This window comes from Amborella trichopoda, chromosome 7 (genome assembly GCF_054954075.1).
Source record: "Amborella trichopoda isolate Santa Cruz 75 chromosome 7, AtrichopodaSantaCruz75HAP2 v2.0, whole genome shotgun sequence".
NCBI lineage: Eukaryota > Viridiplantae > Streptophyta > Magnoliopsida > Amborellales > Amborellaceae > Amborella > Amborella trichopoda.
This window is the reverse complement of record NC_142342.1, coordinates 16,992,606-17,014,193: the sequence shown is the minus strand read 5'-3', so window position 1 is coordinate 17,014,193 and position 21,588 is coordinate 16,992,606. Positions and strand designations below refer to the sequence as shown.

The 21,588-nt window shown below is 34.0% G+C and overlaps 1 protein-coding gene across 1 annotated transcript; it reads left to right on the top strand.

The window, feature by feature from the left end:
• The first annotated feature begins 10,985 nt into the window (after nt 1-10,985).
• Nucleotides 10,986-15,611, top strand: LOC18441180 (agamous-like MADS-box protein AGL61). Its single transcript, XM_006851300.4, has 2 exons — nt 10,986-11,952; nt 13,134-15,611. Exon 1 carries the CDS (start codon nt 11,119-11,121, stop codon nt 11,905-11,907), a length of 789 nt encoding a protein of 262 aa, XP_006851363.2. The 5' UTR covers nt 10,986-11,118; the 3' UTR covers nt 11,908-11,952; nt 13,134-15,611.
• The last annotated feature ends 5,977 nt before the right edge of the window (nt 15,612-21,588 follow it).

Here is a 21,588-nt window from a genome sequence, read left to right as displayed (position 1 = left end):
TGAGCCTAAACTTCCAACCAATTTTCCGCAAATTTCACTCCTCGGTGGCATGAGCCTAAGATGCCAACCAAAGTCCGATCCAGGGCCCAACCACCCTGTTTTAATGGAAAAACGTCAAACTCGTGCGACACTAAAGAGCCAAGATAGGAAAAGCGTCAAACTCGTGCGACGTTAAAGAGTCGAGACAGGAAAAATGTCAAACTCGTGCGACGTTAAGGAGCCGAGACAAGAAAAACGTCAAACTCGTGTGACGTTAAAGAGCCAAGACAGGAAAAACGTCAAACTCATGCGACGTTAAAGAGACGAGACATGAAAAACGCAAACTCGTACGACATTAAACAACAGAGATAGGTAACATCTAGCCCCGTATGATGTAAAATGTGAGATGTGTTCAAGGCACAACCACCAGGTTCAATGTGTTCAAGGCACAACCACCTTGTTCAAAAGTCTGTCCCCGTATGACGTAAAAATGTCGGGTGTATGGTCCATCGCTGCATGACGCTAAACTGCTTAGAGGGCTCTATGGTTGCAGGAGTTAAAACTGCTAACCAACTTTGTTTTTCAAATATCTTTCTCTTTTCAAAATTTTCACTATATGTCTGTGATTTCAAAAACTTTAATTTCTTTGTTAAAATCGTAACCTGTCCTTGCTCCATGATCTATCTCAAATCTCCCCCTACTTTCAAAATTTTAGAAACATTTTCTAAAATGAAGGAGCTTCGACACCCATACATAATGAATACCGTGTTGCCGCGAGTACCATGTTGCTGCCTTTCTTCTCTATTCGGAATTGATCTGACAAGTCTCGTCCTATAGAAAACTTTCCTATATACAACCGTAGGAAACTCCTAAGGAAATTAAAGAAATTGCCAGGGTTAAAATTTTCAAACTGAGAAACCCCTGAAGTCAAGTGGCATAGCTGTAAATCCACCTCGAGTTTCAAGCTTGCGAACTCGCCGTCATCTCACGTCGAAAACCCTAGGATGAAAATGCCTTAGGTGGGTGAGCTTGGGAGCGCGATGACTTGGAGGGATAATTGGTGTGGTCTCTGCCCCATTGACGTCAGGACGAAATCTATCTTTGACATTCTCCTGCCCCTCAAAGGATACGGAACGTCAGAGAGTCTACTGTTTTGATACTCACTTGTCCCTTGAAGGATAAGGAGTGTATGTTCACCTGCCCCCCGAAGGACAGGCAACGCTAGAGTGTTAACAGGGAGTGTCAAATAGGGGCAACTGTAGACATCCCATTTTAAATCTTGCAAATTTTGTGGTTTTCTGAGCCCTTAGGACCACACTTAACCTAATAAAACCAAATCCATAGTTCACATAGTCTACCTTGTGATCTGGAACCAGCTTGCCAACCTGTAACCCTACAGAACCCTGTTTTAACCCAAATTTCTGTAAATGGCCTGTTTTACTAAAAAAATCATTAAAAATAGTAAAAAACTCTGTTTTGACCCAAATTTTCTCTGAAACTTCACAAGAGGCTGAGAAACACACTAGAAGTAAAAAATCTCAATTTCGACAAAAATTAGTGTGTCCAACATGAAGCGTTCCGCCCCAGTGACATGACTCGTGCCGCCCAGCTTTGGGCGACACAGAGCGTGCTGCTCAGGCGACACAACTCATGCCACCTAGGCAACACAGAGCATGCCACTCAAATTCGCACCTCCCAAAATTCAAACTTTTTAAAATTTAAATTATTTTGACTAGGGATTGGTTGGTTACGGGGATAACTCTGCCCCAACAAATCCCTCGTTGATAAAAAACCATTTTGAGATCATTTGAGGGAGGTTAGAACAAAAACTCTAGGAGGCTTTGAGAAACCAGAGAGACTTTAGAAACTTTAGGCTGGAAAGATAAACCTGGGAGATACAGAGAGAACCTTTACCCCGCTCTACACCTCAAACCTAAACTTTCCCTAGATCCGAACTTAGGGTACAACCATCCCAAAGATGTGCCGATTATCAACACTTGAATCAGAAGGGCAACGAGGAATCGGTTATGATACAGGCGAGCCCCAAAGGCTAGGGAAGCTAGGGTCATCTGGCTCGGTCCGGTAACATTTCTTCTCCTTTTACTATTATTTCTTTTGTTTTCTTCACTTAATTTTGATCTAAATTTGGTTATTTTGATTTAAAATCATATTTTAAATGCTTTTGATCAAGCTGGCTCCGCCACAGATCTGAGAGCAGATCTGCTCATTTCTGGGTAGATCTAGCCTCAGATCTGAATTCGATTTGTTTTAACTTTCTCTACCATTTCGTTTCATTTTATTTATCAGTTTAAAATGTCCGATCAGAGTGATCTACATTCACAGATCGCTTCAATTTTGCGCTGTAAACACTCGTAGCCATTGAAAGTCAAAATAGATTGCTTGGAGACTTTGATAGTTTGTTTATCCTTTTAAACTTTGAGTTTAGTGAATGGCACGATTATAACCACTTTATTTGAAAACTACCAGATAAAAGTGATATGTGACCTCCTTGTATTAAAAATAGATAGTCTCTTTGTATACTTTTGCATATCAAATTACAAAAATAAAATATATATTATGTAATATATAACATAGTTGGAATAAGACTCGGATGATGATGACTACATAATATATAATATATCCATGCTGTAAAATATGATATACACACACACACACACACACACACATATATAAGAAAATTCATCCCAATACCTATAGGTGAAAATAAATAGTGATTGCGCCTACCTGTTTCACTGTCCAAATTTCATGGCACAGTCACGATTGTCCGATAGCGTTTTATTGTTAATTATTTTTCTACAAATCGAAATGACCTAAAATTTTAAGAGTATGTAGATCTTACTGAGACGCATCTAATAAAAATATAAAAAAAATTATCCACAAAATAACATTGACAAAAATACCCCCAAAACGTTTTGGGGGTATTTTGGTCAATATGTTTCATGTAAAAGATTTTTTTTTATATTTTTCAAAGATTCCCCTAATTTTTTATGAATACACACTCTAAATTTTATGTCATTCTAATTTTTAGTAAAAAAATGAAATATGAAACATTACCGGACAATCGTGACCGTGCGATGAACTTTAAACCGTGATGAGGGTAGGCAAAATCACTGTTCATTTTCGCCTATGGGCATTACGCAGTGTTTTCCATATATATATATATATATATATATATATATATATATATATATATATATATATATATATATAGGGAAAATATAAGATTAGCCCACTAGCTCATATGAACATATGAGCCCAACGTCCCAAATTGAATATGGGCCGATCTGACGATCACGGATGTCCGGTAGTGTTTGATTTTTTTTTTTTCACAAATTCAAATTACTTGAAATTTTTGGTGTGTTTTCTTCCCATCAAGGCACACCTAATAAAAATATAAAAAAAATTATTCGTAAAAAATAAAATGACCAAAATCCCCCTAAAATTTTTGGGGGTATTTTGGTCAATTTATTTCATGTAAAATATGTTTTTGATATTTTTTGAAGATTCAAATATTTTTTATGAACACATATCTAAAATTTCAAGTGATTGAAATTTGTAGAAAAAAACCTAAAATTCAAATACTATTAGACATCCGTGATCGTCAAATCGGCCCAGAATCAATCTCGGACGTTGGGCTCATATGTTCATATGAGCTAGTGGGCTAATCTCATATATATATAGATGAAAAGTCTTCCCAACGCCTATAGGCAAAACTGAACAGTGATTTCGCCTACCCTCATCACTTCCCAAAGTTCATCGTATGGTCGCGATTATCCGGTAGTATTTTGTTTTTCATTATTTTTCTATAAATAGGAATGATCTGAAATTTGGAGAATTTGTACATCTTAGTGAGGCACATCTAATAAAAATATAAAAAACATAATTCGTGAAAAATAAATGGATCAAAATACCTTCGAAAATTTTCGAGGGTATTTTGATCATTATTTTATGTAAAAAAAAAATTGGATATTTTTCATTGATTCGCTTATTTTTTATGAACACACACTCCAAATTTCAGGTCATTTCAATTTGTAGAAAAAAATTGAAAAATGACCAGACAATCGAGACCATGCGATGAACTTTGGATGGTGATGAGGGTAGGCAAAATCACTGTTCATTTTCGCCTATAGCCATTTTTTAGTATCTTATATATATATATATATATATATATATATATATATATATATATATATATATATATATATATATATATATATATATATATATATATATATATATATATATGGGTAAACCTTACAACAACTGGCTAGCTACAATGAATAATATATAGGTGGAACGAGAGCCGTCAAATCTTCATCATACGGTTCAGAATACACATCACTATTTTAATTTTAATTTTTTCTATAAATCTGATTAATATAAAATTTTGGGTGTTTGTGCCTAACACTATTTCGCACCATATAAAAATGTAAAAAAATTACTTTTAATAATTTAAAATGATCAAACTACCCCCATCATTTTTCAAAGGTATTTTGATCATTTTATATTTTGATAAATTTTTTTTTTTTGTGCGCCCTATTTTTTAGTACACATGTCTAAAATTTCATTATGATCTGATTTATAGAAAAATAATTAAAATTAAAATAATGATATGCATTCTGAACCCTATGATGAAGATTTGACGACTCCCATTCCACCTATATTACTATTATAGCTGGCCAACTATTGTTAGCTTTTTCATATATATATATATATATATATATATATATATATATATATATATATATATATATATATATATATATATGAGCAATGATTTCATGCAACAATTGCATCATACCATAATGCAACGACACTTCTAGAAAACCATGTTTGTGTTATTTGTATGACCCAAAATTTGGCACACACACACTCTTCATCTCATTATCAATCCCCCCAAAAAAAAAGAGTTCAATTTGAACCCTAGATATGGTCAAAATGAGTCCCTTCCAAAAACTAATCTAAACCATTCATTTGGTGAATTTCAAGATCTTAGCTTTTATAAACTCAAAATCATTTTTTTCTTTTTTAACATTGTTCGTCTAATGATAATAAAGTCATCCAAAAATATTGGAAATGAAAAAAACATTCTATGGCCTAGATCCAAGCATCTCACCAAAACAAACGACTTATGTTAATTGGGTTAAAAAAATACTTTCTAGGTTGTGTTTTAAAAAAAAAAAAAATTATGATTGTTCATTAGAAAGAAAAGAGTGTATATTAAAAAAAAAGTGTATATTCCAAATTTTGGATCAAACAAATGGCCATAACATGGTTTTTGAAGGTTGTTGCATTATATTATGATGCAACCGTTATATATATATATATATATATATATATATATAAACCTTACAATAGTTGGCCAGCTATAATGAATAGTATATAGGTGGAATGTGAGTCATCAGATCTTCATCATTCTGTTCAGAATGTACATCACTATTTTAATTTTAATTTTTTTATATAAATCTGATTAATATGAAATTTTGGATGTATATACCTAACATTATTGTGCACCATATAAAATATAACAAAGGTATTTTCAATAATTTAAAATAACCAAAATACCCCCATCATTTTTCAAAGGTATTTTAGTCATTTTATATTTTAGAAAATATTTTTTATTTATTCACCCTATTTTAAGTATACATGTATAAAATTTCATTATGATCCAATTTATAGAAAAATAATTAAAATTAAAATAGTGATATGCATTCTGAACCGCATGATGAAGATCTAACAGCTCCTATTCCACCTATATTACTATTCATTATAGCATATATATATATATATATATATATATATATTCAACCTAGGTCCAACCTTGGTAGATCAGGGTTGGACCTGATCTAAACAAAAGAAAAAATCACCAAAAAAAAATAAAAAAACGAGTCTTGAAGCCTCCAGACTGAGGAATCTTCGTCGCAGCGCAATCACCAAGCCTAACCCTTTTTTATTTTTTAGTTTTTTATTTTTTATTTTCTTGGACTTTAAGCTATGTCAGTGGCACAACCCAAACCATCATATTTCAACCAATAACGAGCGGTAATTATAATCTTCTTGTACAAAAAACAAATCAGATTATACAGCTTCTCTCCTTCCATTACATCGTTGCAAAACAACACTAAAGCATGAAATGTCCGCAGAAAATATGGAAGAACTAAATTTTGGAGATCCTAAAGGCTAAAACTAAAAATACCATCAACGGCTTTGATTTATGCTTTTTTGGTATGGTGGATCCACAGTTCCTTTCTTGCTTGATTATTAGAAAAAGAAAAATTCTTTTCCTAAAAAAAAAAATCCAATTATCAAAGAAAGGAAACTTGCCTCAAACAAGAAAGGAAAAGAAGTAGAAAAATGTCTACAAACCAAGAACGCTCTGGCAAAAATTTTCATGAAATCCACCGAATTATTGGGCCTTTAATAGGTAAGAAAAAAGTTTTATACAAGTGCGAGGCTCTAAACAATCAAATTATAGCACACCTAAAAAATTTCATTGGAAGAGGTTGTTTTGATGACCAAATATCTTGAAATTGTTCATCTCAACCTCAAGAGAAAAAAATAAATTTCAAGTCTTGGAAATAGTGCATCTTGTAATGCATTTTTTGACCGTCAATTTTCAAGTTTTCTTAAATCTGCTTGATCTACACTATTTTTTAAGCTTTAAAGTATATTTTAAAACTATCACGAAGATTTCCAGTATTAAAATCACATATCTCAACACTATTTACAGGTTCACTCTTATTTGATTGTTTAGAGATTTGACTCTATACTTAAATTTTCGTCTACAAAAGGTAGATATTTCAATGAGCTTCATTTTGAAACAAATCGTAACTTGAAAATTGAGCTATGAGCTTCATTTTGAAACAAATCGTAACTTGAAAATCGAGCTAAAATTCTGGATAAAATTGTGCTTTTAAGTAATACACTGCAAAATTTCAACCCATCGATGAACTTTTTAAAAAGAAAAAATTGAGCAAAATCCAAAGCTATAAGGGTGAGAAGGACATATGCACATGTGCATCACACATTTGGCCAATTACACATAGCGCGACGACCTTGATTCGCAAGGAATTAAGAGCTACGACAAATCTAGTTCCCAACAGTATGAGCCATAGCGAACCTGATCATCAACAAACCATGAGTTTGAGGCGTATGAGGTCCCCAGCAAACATTGTTCCATACCAACCAAAAAACACGTGCATAGGCTAAAGGCATGCTTTGCCCTTTCGTATTTTTTTATTCTATAGTATAAATCATGGTATTTAGCAACACCATGTATCGTAGTCCAAGAGAGTAGACAAACTCTACACGTGCAAAGGTTAAGGATGCCTGTGCATAAAGTGCGCCCTTGTCCCCCACATATGCAAGCGCACATGTGCCCTGCAATCTCTACACGTGGATTCTCTCTCCTTTGTTCCATGAACACATAGAGAGCATTTCACCTTGTGAATATGACTCCCTCTCACCCATTTACAGGAGGTGGGACTAAACAAGTTATGCGGAGCCGGGCTGGGCTGAACTGAGCCATAGTTTGTCGTTCATGCCGTACTTCCCTTATACCCAGTCAGCTACAGTTGACAATATTTTACGTTTCAATCCCTTCTTTAATACAACATGCATCGTGAAAATATTATTCCCTTCATTCCCAACAAAGAGGAAGGGGGTAAGTTCGAGAACGAGGGCAATATAAGAGAGAGTCATTTGGTAAGGTGTATCTTTAATTATCAAGAGATTCGGACCCGTCGGGTACCCCACCTGCAGTTTTGAGGGGCTGGTCAAGTCTTTTTTTTGGCTTTTATAGGATGCAAAAAGCATACATATTATGAGGCGCACCTCCAAATTTTATCATGTAATTTTGTTGTAGAAAATTCTTAGGATTATCTTAAAATCTATTTTCATATCTAATTAGAAAATTTTAAATTTCAAAAATGGTTAAAATCAAATAGATCCATAAATATATGAAACTCTTGAAAATGGACACTCTAGATAATGTGATGAAAGATGCACTATTTTTAGATTTTTTTTTTTTTTATATTCATACATCTCGATGTCGTGATGATCTGTTAGAGGGTTTTTCAACATTAAAACAACACTTCCGATATATTTTTGAGGTGCAAATGTGATTCTACATTTTAAGGTTGTGACCTTATATAAACTTTTCCCATATTTAAAATATAACATTAATGATCCGTCTTTCTGTTAGGGCTTCTAGTCACCGCCTCTATTCCAGGTGTCATTGTTGTGATTGTGGAAGCTTTAAACCCGATGAGTTAATATTTGGCAAATAAAGTACAAAAAATAAAGCAAAAAATATGTACCACAAGAAATATTTGGCAAATAAAATACAAAAAATAAAACAAAAAATACATACCACAAGAACACAAATATTTACGTGATTCATTCCAGAAGGGCTACATCACAGGCACAGCAAAATATTGATGTTAGACATATTTTAAAAGAATTTTAATCCTTTTTGGATTTCTTGTTCTCTTAGGAAACTTATCGATATCAATCTCAATCCCACGTAATATGGAATATCTCATTCCCACATATCGATCAATCTCAATCAATCCCACCAAATAAGGGATTTTTTAATGTGGGTGATTTTGAATAGCATCAAATCCAACAGTGATATATATATATATATATATATATATATATATATATATATATATATATATATATATATATATATATAAGAGTCCATAATAAATAAGAAACTTCCGATGCAGGTTAGATATATCTCAAAAGACTAAGAAATATATCGAAGACTCCTAATCCTTTTTGGATTTCTATTTCTCTTAGTAAACTTATCAATATCAGTCTCATTCTCAATCCCACGTAATATGGTAATATCTTCATTCAAGAATATCTCAATTCCACATATGGATCAATCTCAATCAATCCCACAAAACATTAGATTTTCTAATGTGGGTGATCTTGGATAGCACCAAATTCAACTGTGACATGGTTTAAGATCCAATTTTTGCCTAATTTAGACCGGGAGTACGTTTAAAATCTTGTGTTTTTGTTTTTCTTTTTCTTTTTTTTTTTGGTTTTTTTTTTTTTTTTTTTGGCCATTTAGACATTTCGATTTTTCTTAGAGATAATAGAGATTCTTTTTCTTCCTTTTATGTTTCTTTCTTCTCTCTGTATTTCACTTTTATTTGGAGGTGAAAGTGACTATATTTTCGTTTGAGGCATCACCTTTGTTTGATTTGGATTCTCTAATTTTAATCATTGGTCAATTTGTTGGTTAAAGAGAAAATAAAATGTTTGCCTGTTTGATTCATAAGCTTCATGAATTTCACCCCTTCTCTCTTCCACGAGCATACAGTAGGTCTCTAAACCTTGGCCTTCTTTTCTTGTGTTGAGTTGAGAGTTTAACACCATATTCAATCTAATTGCATGCTTTCTCAGCCTTCTAAGTTCATAAGCTTCTTTATTTCTCTCGCTTGAAACCACATTCTAAGGTTTTGATGTGGTTTCATTTGAGAGAGAGAGAGGTTTCATTTGCCTTGTTTAATTTATTATTTACCACAGAGAATGGAGCGTAAAAGGTGGATATTTTGAAAGGACACATCTGTGTTTGTCAGAATTTAATACGGGCAAAGCAGTCCTAACCCGTAAAACAGATAACTTTGTTTTAGAGAGAGAAACCATGAGAGAGAGAAACAAGTTATAAGGGGACAAGTATACTTCGAATACAAATTTAGAGAGAGAAACCCTGTGTGGGCTGATTAATAGTTATAAGGCAAGATTTTCGGCGGATTTCTGGGAATACTCAAAGTGTTTTCGGCGAATTTCTGGCGAGAATCGGCTAGGATTTAATAACAGATAACTTTTTTTTGTTTACTTTAATATCGATTTACCAGTTTATTTTAGAAAATTAAATAATCAAAATTTTATATATTTGCCTTTTTGGGTTTATGAAATTTAGGGTTTATCAATTTTGGAAAGTTATTTTGAATTTTTGTTGCAAGTTTAAGGTTATTTTGAAGAGCTTTTACGTTTGTATAAGACCTTCAAAACATTACCAGAGAAATTTTTTTAAAAAAGAGAAAAAAGCCTAATAATTATTGCAATGGATTTTATGTTCTGTAGAAGCCATTAAAACAAAAAAGAGAAACTACAAAAGAGTCAAAAAAAAAAAAAGAACAAGAACAAGAAATAACTGCAAAAAAAAGAAGAAGAAAAAAGGACATGGAATAATTTTGGTGCACTTTTTTGTTTGTTTTACTTTTTCCGTCAGTTTCGGTTTGAAAAATACCAAAAAGAATAAACAGAAATAAAAATAAATAAATAAATAAATTCCTTTTTGAATTATATTTTATCTCTTTTTTCGAATTTTCATTTTTTATTCTATGCACTTTTTGGATTTTCTAAAAATCAGTGAAGCCCAAAATTTATTTTGGAAAATGAAAAAAGGACAAAACAGAAAATGATAAAATACAAAAAAAAAAAAAAGAAGATATATATTTGGGGCATTGTATTGTTATTTGACTTATTCTATTGTTAATGAATGATTTGTTATTGTCTCTTTGATAATTATTTGAGTATTTTATTGGTAATGAGTATTTACTTATTGCTTGATGAATTATTCTTATTTATAATATCTATACATACTTGACATTTTGAATCTCATTTCATGTTGTGTTCTCCTAAAATTGCTGAGTCGCCTTTATGACATAGAGATAATTTTTAAATTTTGATATTGAAAAATATATTTTTATTTAGGTGAATATTTATGTATTTCTAGAAAGGGTGTGGTTTGAATAGAACCTAGCCGTTGTCTAAACGTTAAGACATGGAGATTTGGCGCAAAATTTAGAGGTGTCATTATCAGTAGATTTTTTTGATATTGGTTCCGTTATTAATCCCAACGGTATTCTCACAATTTTAAAAAAACGTTCTCACATTTTGGTAATAAATCTTTCCATTTCTTAGCCACTTCACTACAAATTTAAATTAAATTTCAAAAAATTTTGACTCAATTTGGAAAGTCCCTCCTCCCTCTCTGCAACTCTTTTCCTCACAGTTTCTCTCTCCTAAACTGATATATACTCTTTCTCTCTCCTTAAACAGAAGCTTGGCCCCAAAACTCTCTCTGGTACTGGCATGGTGATCAAGGAACAAGGAAAAAAAGGCTGGAAAGGAATGGGTCGACGAGCGATAGAGATCAAATACATAGAGAATAAAAACGCTCGCCATGTGACATTCTCTAAACGGCGTCTTGGGCTCTACAGAAAGGTGTTTGATTTATGTATAGATGGAGGAGCAGAGTGTGCGGCGGTGCTCACTTTCTCAGAAGCAGGTAAACCCTTCCCCTTTCTGTATCCTCACACCGACTCTGTCCTGCAAAGGTTCATCCAAACTCAAGACCCCAACAATCAACAAGCCTCCTCATCTTCTTCGCAACCTACTGGGCGTGTGCACGACCCCTTGATGGAGGAGTACTATGGGTTGGTGAAAGAGCTGGAGGCAGAGGAGGCGCTGAGCTTTGCGCTGAATCAGAGGACACCCAAATTTGGGTCTGGGTCCGGGTCAAGGTCAGGCTTTTGGTGGGAGGCCGACATGACAAGGATGGGGCAACAAGAATTGAAGCGCTGGGCCATTGCACTTGAGACACTGAGGGAGATGGTGGCTAGGCGAGCATTTGAGGTCCAGGCGAGCGTGAACCCAATTGGGGAGGGCTCAACTCACATGGCCCAAGTCTGTTGCAGTCCTGTTGAGCACTCCAGCCCATTGGAGGTCCCTGAGGATTCGAGCGAAGTGGGGTCTGGCGCAGTGGAAGTGGGTGGGAGTTTTGAGTATGAGGAGGAAGAGGAGGAGAAGAGATGGGGGGTAGCAGCAGAGGAGGTGCCTGCATGGTGGTGTTGGAGTGATTGTACTCCTCCTACCTGCTGATATTTTCTCAACTTTTCAATAGCGACACCAGAAGAAGAAGAATTAGTAAGTGAGGGGAGCAGTAAAAAGGCACAATACTTTATTTATTTATTTAGATCCTTATCTTTCTAGTAGGTATTAGTTGGGTCCATGTTCTCTATCTTCAATTTACCTCGGTTTTGTCTTTGAATTCCTTTTTGTTTGTATATAACCTCCCTGCTCCCTGGTTTCATGCTCGTTTTTTTTTAGGGCTTTGAGGCTGGAGAGAGAGAGAGAGAGAGAGAGAGAGAGAGAGAGGTGAATGTATTTTCTTTGTTTTTGTAGATTTTTAGTTCTTGGGCTCTAAACATAGTACATTACATTGTTTATTTTAATTAAGTACAAGGCACGCATTTTTCATCTGATATTTTTTGAAGCTGCTTCAATGTACGTTAGTGTCAATATCTTCATTGATCTGCTCTTGTTTCCTCTCTTCTTTTTTTTGAATTATTTTTTTTGCCCTATTCTCCGATTATGGCTTGAGATTCAGTTCTGTTTATGATTCATTTTCTGTTCAAATTGAAATATTTACTTGTTTTCTTTAAGACGAGTTCATTTTATGCTTTTTTTTTTAAGGCGTTATTTTTTAAATGATTTAGCCAAGGTTTTTGCTAGGAATAATCGTGTAAATACTTGAAGGATCAGTTCTTGTTATTGTAAAATTGGTTAATCTAGAATCTAAGACTCTGGGCCATTAATTGTGAAATTCAGTTACATTTGCCATCAGGATTGAAGTTGTTTAACCATTTGATTGAACTTGCATTTCTTGGATAATTACTTATTTTTAACTTGAATGTTTTTTATACTAGAGGTTAAGCTAGATTTAACCATAGCTAAGTGGCATTTTCTGGTCTCAAGTTTCAGCATTTTTGGAATTTTTGGTCTTTTTTTTCTCAATTTTCTGAAATCTTCCTTATGTATCGACGTTTGAATGTGTTCCTTTATTCACATTGATTGACTTATTTTGGGGTTCATTATTATATTAAATAGTTAACATAGTGGCCTGGATCCGCTTTTTGAAAGAATTAAATTACATTGAGTTTTCTTTTCTTTAAGATCTGTAAAAAGAAAAAATTGATTAGGCTAAATATTTAGGGGCAACACCTCATGCTGCTTTGTTTATGTGGTTATTTTTGTCCTTCAGTTTTGTATCTGAAGTATGTTTGTGGGATAGTTACTTTTTCCTTATTATTTGTATTTGTATATAGGGTACAGGTTCATGCTGCTTCAACCATAGATCAAATCTTATGATAATGGGTTATTTTTGCCATGTTTGTATAACATTGTATTGACAGAAACATAGAATAGGAGTCTCTTGATGAGTATTATAGACATGCCGGTGTATGTAAATTTAGCTTTCAATGATTTGATGGAAAATATTTATATTTTAGGTACTTCATTGTGAAAGTCATTTGGGGTGTTTGGATGTCAAACCATTTTCATCATGAGAAAAGTGCTGAGGGACATTTCATCCATTTCTCATGAAGAAACTGGAATTTTCCTTGCTGCATTTTTCATACTGGGCTCGTTTGGTTCGTGTGAAAACTTCCATCATGAAACAGGTTTCATATAAAACCTACAGTTACACTGGTTCGTGTGTAAATTCGATTTAAACCTTTTCCATAGGAAATAGTTTTACCACTACAAGAAGCAAAGAAGCAAATCTTGTGAAAAGCAATTTCCATCTCACGAGGTGGGGAGTAGGTCACTGGGAACCCATTGCCCCTCTCTCAGTCCTCTGCATTAAAACCTTGCCTCTCCCTCACAAACCCTAGCCCTGCCCCTCTCTCAAAGCCATGCTGCCCCTCTCTCAAAGCCATGCCTTCTCTCTTACAAGGCCTCCCTCGACACTTTCTCTGTTAATTGCGTACCATTGGCACAAAATACCCTACCCCAGGAATTTACTGGACTTATGGAAATGTATACAATGAGACAAAAGTTCGAAGTGAGTAGTTCACCTTGAGCACAAAGGTTCATTGTGAGCCTGTTCATCCTGCAAACTGTAGTTGAATGCTAAAAGGATTTGGATTTAATTAGCCCCCTATTAGTGCCCGAAGTTATTGAAATTTGAAATGGAAACTTCTCACATGTTCATATACTAACCTACAAATTTCAGGTCAAACTAAAATCATTTCATCCGTCGATGTTGCCACTAGAGGAGTCCATTTTTCAGGTTGTATTTTGCTACACGAAATTGGCAGATAATAAAGATAGACTTTGATTGAAACCTATATCGGTGATCAAATAGAATGTCATTTTTATTATGGATTTTGAATAGATTTATCAAGCAACCCATAGAGTTTCAGGTTGATTGGTTGTCAAGAGCATGATCTACCAAACGTTCGCCATGAACCTACTCTATATATATGGAGTTCACCTTGAGTGCAAATAGTATACTATATTTGATTTATTTGGTCCTCTTATTTAACTCCAAAATTAATGAAACTTTAACAGTAAGCTTTTAGGCCATCTACATAAAAAAATATCAATTAGATACTAAAATTGTGGCCTAAAATAAGTTCACAGGGAGCTGTTTTTCATAGTCTGTGGTTTGCAACGTGAAATTGGCAGTATTTTGAGTTTGATTTATTTGGACTCCTTAGAATTGTCTCAAATTTTTAACTTTAGATCTACCACGCATATTCGTATCGAAGTAAAAAGCCTCACATTGGTTGAATTCGTTAACTTCTTTTAGTTCACGACAAACTCAATTTTATTACTTTGCTGCAGAGTGCAATAGATGAGCATCCCTTAGCTATCTAAGTAATCCCAAGTACTTGATTGGTAGGCTGTCTGTGCTGCATCCTAATCTGCAGGCTAGTTCTCGCAGTCGTTCGTCATTGACCACAATACCAATAAGCTCAATTTGATCAAGATTGTCCTCTGCAAATTACAAATACGAGTTAATTGGCCCTGTTCTGAACATGGAGAAACCTTCCAGCAGTCCATTCTAGTATAGTCCTTCAATTGATCTACTAAAAATGTCTACAACTACAGCAAAGAGGAAGGCTGAAAAGATCTCTAAATGGAAGGAAGAATCCTAATGAAGCACCATTTACAAGAACAAAAACGTGCAGAAGAGATGCATTCTGCTACCCAAGTCCTACATTTGTTTCGAAAAGCCACCTTCTCCATAACTTCAAGAAGCATGTCCAAGTCAAAATGAGATACACAGAGACAAATTATTTTGAAATAACCTTGTTGATGCCAACAACAAAAAGATGCTGGCACCCATGGCTATGTCACTGTTGATTTGAATGAAGCCTGAGCACAAAAGGTTGTAGCACCCTGTGGCTTGCAAGGCATCACTCTGTTATCAAATTACAGACCACCAGTATTAGAGACTGATTGATTTGAAGCCCACGCACCTAATAATGAGAGATAGAGAGAGAGAGACTCACAGTCCAGTAAGTGAAGAGCTTGGTGTTGTCCCCATACAGATATGGGCTTACCTGTTTCCCATGGGAATATACACGGAGTATTATTATTAGGGATTGTATATAATGAGACCATTTACCTTTGGAGAAGTGATATGATACAAAGGTTGTATTATACTATGATGAAATGGTGAGTTGGCCTAATTTTAGCCATTGGATTCTTTTGAATCCAACCGGTGAGAACTTCATTATAAAATTTGAAATATTTTGATTCAAAATTTGAATTCAAATTGAAGTGCTCCTTGAAAACCTGAAATCTCTTTGTGCGCCTCTATCTCCCGCTCATCTCCTCACTGCTGCCTCTCTCGTCTTCCCCTCCGGTCCCTCTCTCCTCTATCTTCCTCTCCTCATTGTCGACCCTAATCCTCCCTTTCTCTCTTCTTCCCGCTCCAAGCCTTCTCTCTCTTCTTTCTTCACTCATTTTCTTCCTCCATCTCTCTCATTAATCCCAAAAAAAGTGGACTTCATATCATTAGCAAACTCAGAAGCTCCAAATAGCCAAATCAGTATGGCTCAAGAAACCCAAACAAATTATAAAGTTATTCTTCCGATATTTCTCTCAAAAACCCCAATTCGAAATGAGGTATGTTTATTCCTTCAACTTAAGTTTTCTTTTTACCTATCTTGGTTGAAATGAGAATATTTTGGAAGAACTTGTGTTGTAAAAAATGGTTTTTGTCTTTTTCATTTAAATTTTTTTTTTTGGTGTGCATTCCATTAGATCTTAGTTTATAAACAAGGGGAAATATCATCGTACCCCTTATTTTTTTGTTTTCATATCTCAATAGACCCAAAGAGCCATAATATATGGCCTAACCCCCTGATTAATTTTATCACTTTTAACTATTTTTTTAACCTTAACAAATATAAAAAAGACATACTCATTATAAACCCTTTATCTCTTTAAGTGATATACTCCCCCCAAATTTCTCTCTCGAACATTCACCCTTTTTGTCTCTCTAACTGAGGAGAGAGAGTGAGAGACACATGGGGAGAGAGAGTGGAAAAATAGGTAAAGAGAGAGATTTAGGGAAAAATCACGTGAAGAGAGAGAAAAGATGGTATTTAGAAAGGATATGTCTTTCTTATATTTGTTTGGGGCAAATAAATAGATTTAAAAGAGAGAAAGTTAGCTTAAGGAGTTAAAAGATATAAAACTTAAAATTTTTATGACCAATGATATGTTTTGAAACCTTGGGTCTATTGAGATATAAAACTTAAAAATGGGGGGTGTAGATATATTTTCCCTATAAACAATTATAAACTAATTTTGTAAACAATTTTTTTTTTGAATTTTAGGGTTTTTGTTTTATGAGCTCCAGGATAAAAAATATTTTCTTTTTAATAATCTCTAATGTAGGAAATCAAATCTTTTGTATAAATTTTTTTTTATATAAGATTTAAAATCCTAGACCTGAATTTTATAGTATGCACACTAGAAAAGAGCTACAGCGAGTGGGTTGTGGATTCTATGAGCTTCTTGGTCAAAATAATTTGAAAAGCTTTTTGAATGCGCCTTGTATTGAATGCATCCAGATATCTATGATTTTTTATAGAAGAAGTGATTTTTGGGAGCTATTAAAGCCTAAACCTATTTTTTGTAGTGTGGAACGGGTTGTAGTTTTTTTTTTCTATTTTTTTATAATGAATTTTCTGGTTATGGGCCTTTGAACTGTTAAAAGACAATGATTTCTTAACTGATTTAACTAGTTCTCTTGCTTCATCATCATCAAAGCCTTTTCGTAGCTATTTGGGGTCGGCAACGAGTTCTTTTCCTTGAACTCCTTAAACAATTGTATCTTTATACAGTATTTCTTACTCTGTTCAAATTCATGTCTATGAAATTGTAGGGATTTCTCATCTTCAGGTAGTTTCTATTATAAATTCTAAGACATGGTGGGGCAATAGTTTTATTTTGCTTTTCCATTTTGCATTCATGAGAAGCATGTTTTTCTTTTGAATTTGTTTTATTGGTTCTTAGTGGGATTCTATTAACATCATTTTCTTATCAATAAAGAGGTAGTCACTGGAGAATATAGATTAGAGGAATTAATTGTTGGACTTGGTCCTTATAGAAATTTCGGGGAAGTTGGAGTTTATGCAATATTCCTCCACAATATACAATTTGTGATTGTGAATTGTGGGGACTATTGCATATTGAAAAACAGTCACTGACTAGTATTTTGCAACTTTGTTTTAAGGATAGCTCAAACGATTTATAATCTTGTAAGGAATTTTTTATGAATTTCATTAATGTATAGAGTTGAGACCTTCATCATAACTCTTCTTGATATTTGTTGCATATGTTATAATCACAATAATGGTTAGTAGTGTGTGTTTGTGGGGGTAAGGACACTGAACTAAGCATCAAGCAACTTGAATTAGATATAACTGATGTTATTGCAGAGCAAGAGTCTGAAATGGCTTTGGGATTGAATTTCATCTTACACCTGTTTTAATATGAATACATGGATGAAAATTAGATAATTAAGCTGGCTTGGCCAATTTCGTTGATTATAGTAATGTCATCATGATGGTTGCATCAGTTATTTTTTTCACAGTTGATGAGGAATGTCCACACTATGGTTCATGATCTTAATGGAATTTTGTCAATATTAGAGCAAGGCTTTGTAAAGGGTTTTATTGATGCTAAATTGGCTTCATGCTTCTCTCCTAGAGGAAGAAAAAGAAAGAGGGCACAGGCACACATCAACCTACATTATGTTTCAGTACTTCATTGTAAAGAAGTTTTCTTATCAATATATTTTCATTTGGATTATTCAGCTCTTTACAACTTAAATGTGTGGTTCCTACATGTGACAATCGAAGTTTCAATTTCACATGACTTCTATAATGAACAACTTTCTCTCCAACTATGTACTTTGTGGCTTTGATTAAAATAAATTTGTCATTTCATGAAGTGTAAATTCATTGTGTGGTTCCTAAAGAAAATCAGATTTAGTTGATGGTTTGAAGAAATTGGGGTATTTGTTCTAAATACAAAACAGGATAGTGCTCTGCACAATATGAATAGAGAGAGAGAGAGAGAGAGAGAGAGGGAGAGGTTTGTTCTATACATAAAACAAGATGATGTTCTATACAATATGGAGAGAGACTGAGAGAAAGAGAGAGAGAGTAAATGGCAAGCTTCTCATCTATTGATTCAATGTAACTGACTTATAAAAAGGTTACCACCAAACTAACAAGATTTTGAGAGGATCTAAAATAAGACCAAAAAATAAGAAAACAAGTGTTCAAAATTGTATAGAATGGCGTTCATTGAATTCGTTGATCCACTCAGCACCCAATCCAAATTTCAATATAATAGAATTGGTATTTTTCACCCTCTGTATGTTGCATGCCAATAATCAAAGACCCCAACTGTTCAAATCCATGCGTGCTCAGTATCAAAGCCATACTTGAAGATGATGTCAATAAACGATTGAAACATAGAGAAACCATTCAATGCAGTAAACCTCAGATTGTTTACTATTTAGTCCAAAATTACAATTGTTCGCAGCCCCATGGAAAAAGACCACATATACAAAAATTGGTGCTTGAGGCAATATTCTATATAAAAATATGGTACCCCTTAGAAAATGGTAACATGTACAAAAAATGGTGCTTGCGGTAGCATTCTTTACAAAAGTGGTGCTAATAAGATATCACAAGTTCCACCAAAAGAGAAATTTCCTAAGATCAAGAAGTAGTGCTAATGAGAGATCCCGCAATTCTTCTTGATAAGCCGGCTTTCATGAGACCTAGATATCGTCAAAAGAGCAAGCAACTTCCTGTAACATGCGATTGGATTTTACACTTGAGGAACATGGTTGTTAATGCAACTTCTCCAATACTCTTCAAACATGAAGAGCATGATTGTCACTTGAATTTGTTACAAAACAAAATATTAATTAATTGAGGGGGGGAGGAAAAGAGAGAGAGAGAGAGAGATCAATTACAAATTCATTAACAATTGAAAGTGTTGGATTTAAAAAATGGGTTAGTTTAAGAACCTTTTGATTTGCAATTTTCGGTATTCAGTATACTCCTCAAAGTTGGGCAATTCCTTTTATCATGACCACTACCTTTACACATGGTACATTTCCTATAATTCTTTTATGTATTCTCTAAGAATGATTTCAACTGATACTTAGAAGGCTTTCCTTTCGTCTTCACTAGGGGGTCAAGCACTCTCTTATGGTTTATTAAATTCACTTCTCCACTTATATTGACACTTAATTGCAAAACTTGGGAATCTTTTGGGCTGCCTTGTTAACGTGTTTTATCAATATTTCTTTAACAATTGCAACCCTCATCAAGAACACGCATTGCTTCTTGAAATGTTTCTTTATACATAGCTCCATTCTGTGGAAAGTTTATCGTCTTTCTACACAATTTATTGTATCGTATGGTCAAGGATTCATGCAAATCAACTTGCATTGTATGACTATGTTCATCTATTACACACCCTTCCTTAGCATTTTTTGTCCATCGCTTCAAGATGTAACAAGGTGGGATTTTTAAAAAAAAATTCATTATGAGAACAATTAAAATGTGCCCACAAAGTAATCCAGCGAGCTAAAACAATTGTTAGCTACAAGTTACTTTGATTTCAGGTACATCTAATGTAACGATGAATACCCTTTTCTCTTCATCATATTTTGAGACTTTGAATACAATGATTTCCCCATCATTCTTTGGTTCTATTACAACATACTTAATACTGCGACATAATTCCTCTTGGAATTTGTCAAACACTGCTTTGGTATAAATGCATATTGTTTCTTTCTCCATTGGCAAATAGGTCTTCAAAACCCGATGTTTGTGAACTGTTTCAAAGTTTGCATCTCTCTCCTTTCTAAACCGACTATCTAATGCAATTGTATAATTCTCAATAAATTCTTTTAGAGTGCTTTTTGCATTTACGTAGCCATCAAAAAATGAATTCATACTCTCACTCCATTCGGTTGTAGACATCTCTGCAAAAAATGTTTTGCGCATGAATGCTGGAACCCATTGCTTACAAATGTCATACATTCTGATTAGCCATTTATTCTCTCTTAAATTGTAGCGATCAGTGATTGTTTACCAACGCGATTCAAACTCTTCTATTGTCTCAGAAATATGGATGCATTTGTGAAAATCATCACTAAAACTTTTTCCATGTTCTGCTTATATATGAGACAACTTCTCTAGTACTTTCTTCAAAATGTGTCATAAGCAAAGAAGATAGCGACTATTCGGAAATACTCATCTGATGGGTGCTTCCATGGCAAGATCTTGATCAATGATTATTGAAGTTGGATGATGATCAGATACTGCTTGAAGCCATATCTTAAATAGCCAAACAAATGACTTTTGACTTTCATCAACTAGTAAATCACAACCAAATAACACATATTGACGATGGTGGTTTACTCCTTTAAATGGCGCAAAAGGCATTCGATATTTGTTTGTCAAATAAGTTATATCAAACACAACAACATCCCAAAAAGATTGATAGTTCATCTTTGATCTAGCATCAACCTAAAATATTCTACTTAGACGTTCATTCTCTTCTACTTGCATCGGATAGAAATTGCAAGATTCTCAAATTGCATATTTCTAAAGTATTCAAGGACAAGTTGAACATCTCCTTTTTCAAATCTCTTTTGCCCACTTTTGACAATGTGATTTCGATAATGACGATCAGTGAAGGCAAGATTGTCACTTCCACCCGCTTCTTGGCTAGGCACAATATAAGCAGAAGATGCCATAAAAACCAATATGATAAATTTACAATTAGACAATAAAGCCTCTAGCAATCATGAGAATCCCTACATAAATCAAATGTAATTGTCGTGATTTTTTTCCATGGGAAGTAAAAGAACAAAGAATCGTTACATGGAGAAAATGGTTTTGAAGCAGAGGAATCTCAAAAACAAGCAATTGAACACAAGCTCAAAATTCATTTTTTTATCATTATCTAAGCAACAACAAGAGTAAATGATGCTAAAAGCAATGGTCTCTTCTATCCATGTAGGTAAGTTGAATCAATTTAGTTAGTTTGATGTAGGTAAGCTAAATGATGCTAAAAGCACTGTGTCCAGAAATGTGTAAATCTTCAGCAATGTTGGCCTACCAAATACCAAACTTTGACATAACTTCGCAATTCCAAAATTTAGTTATTCCCATTTAATAAAGGGGAATAAGAGCAGGTTTTGGAAGCATGGACGAATATGGGCCA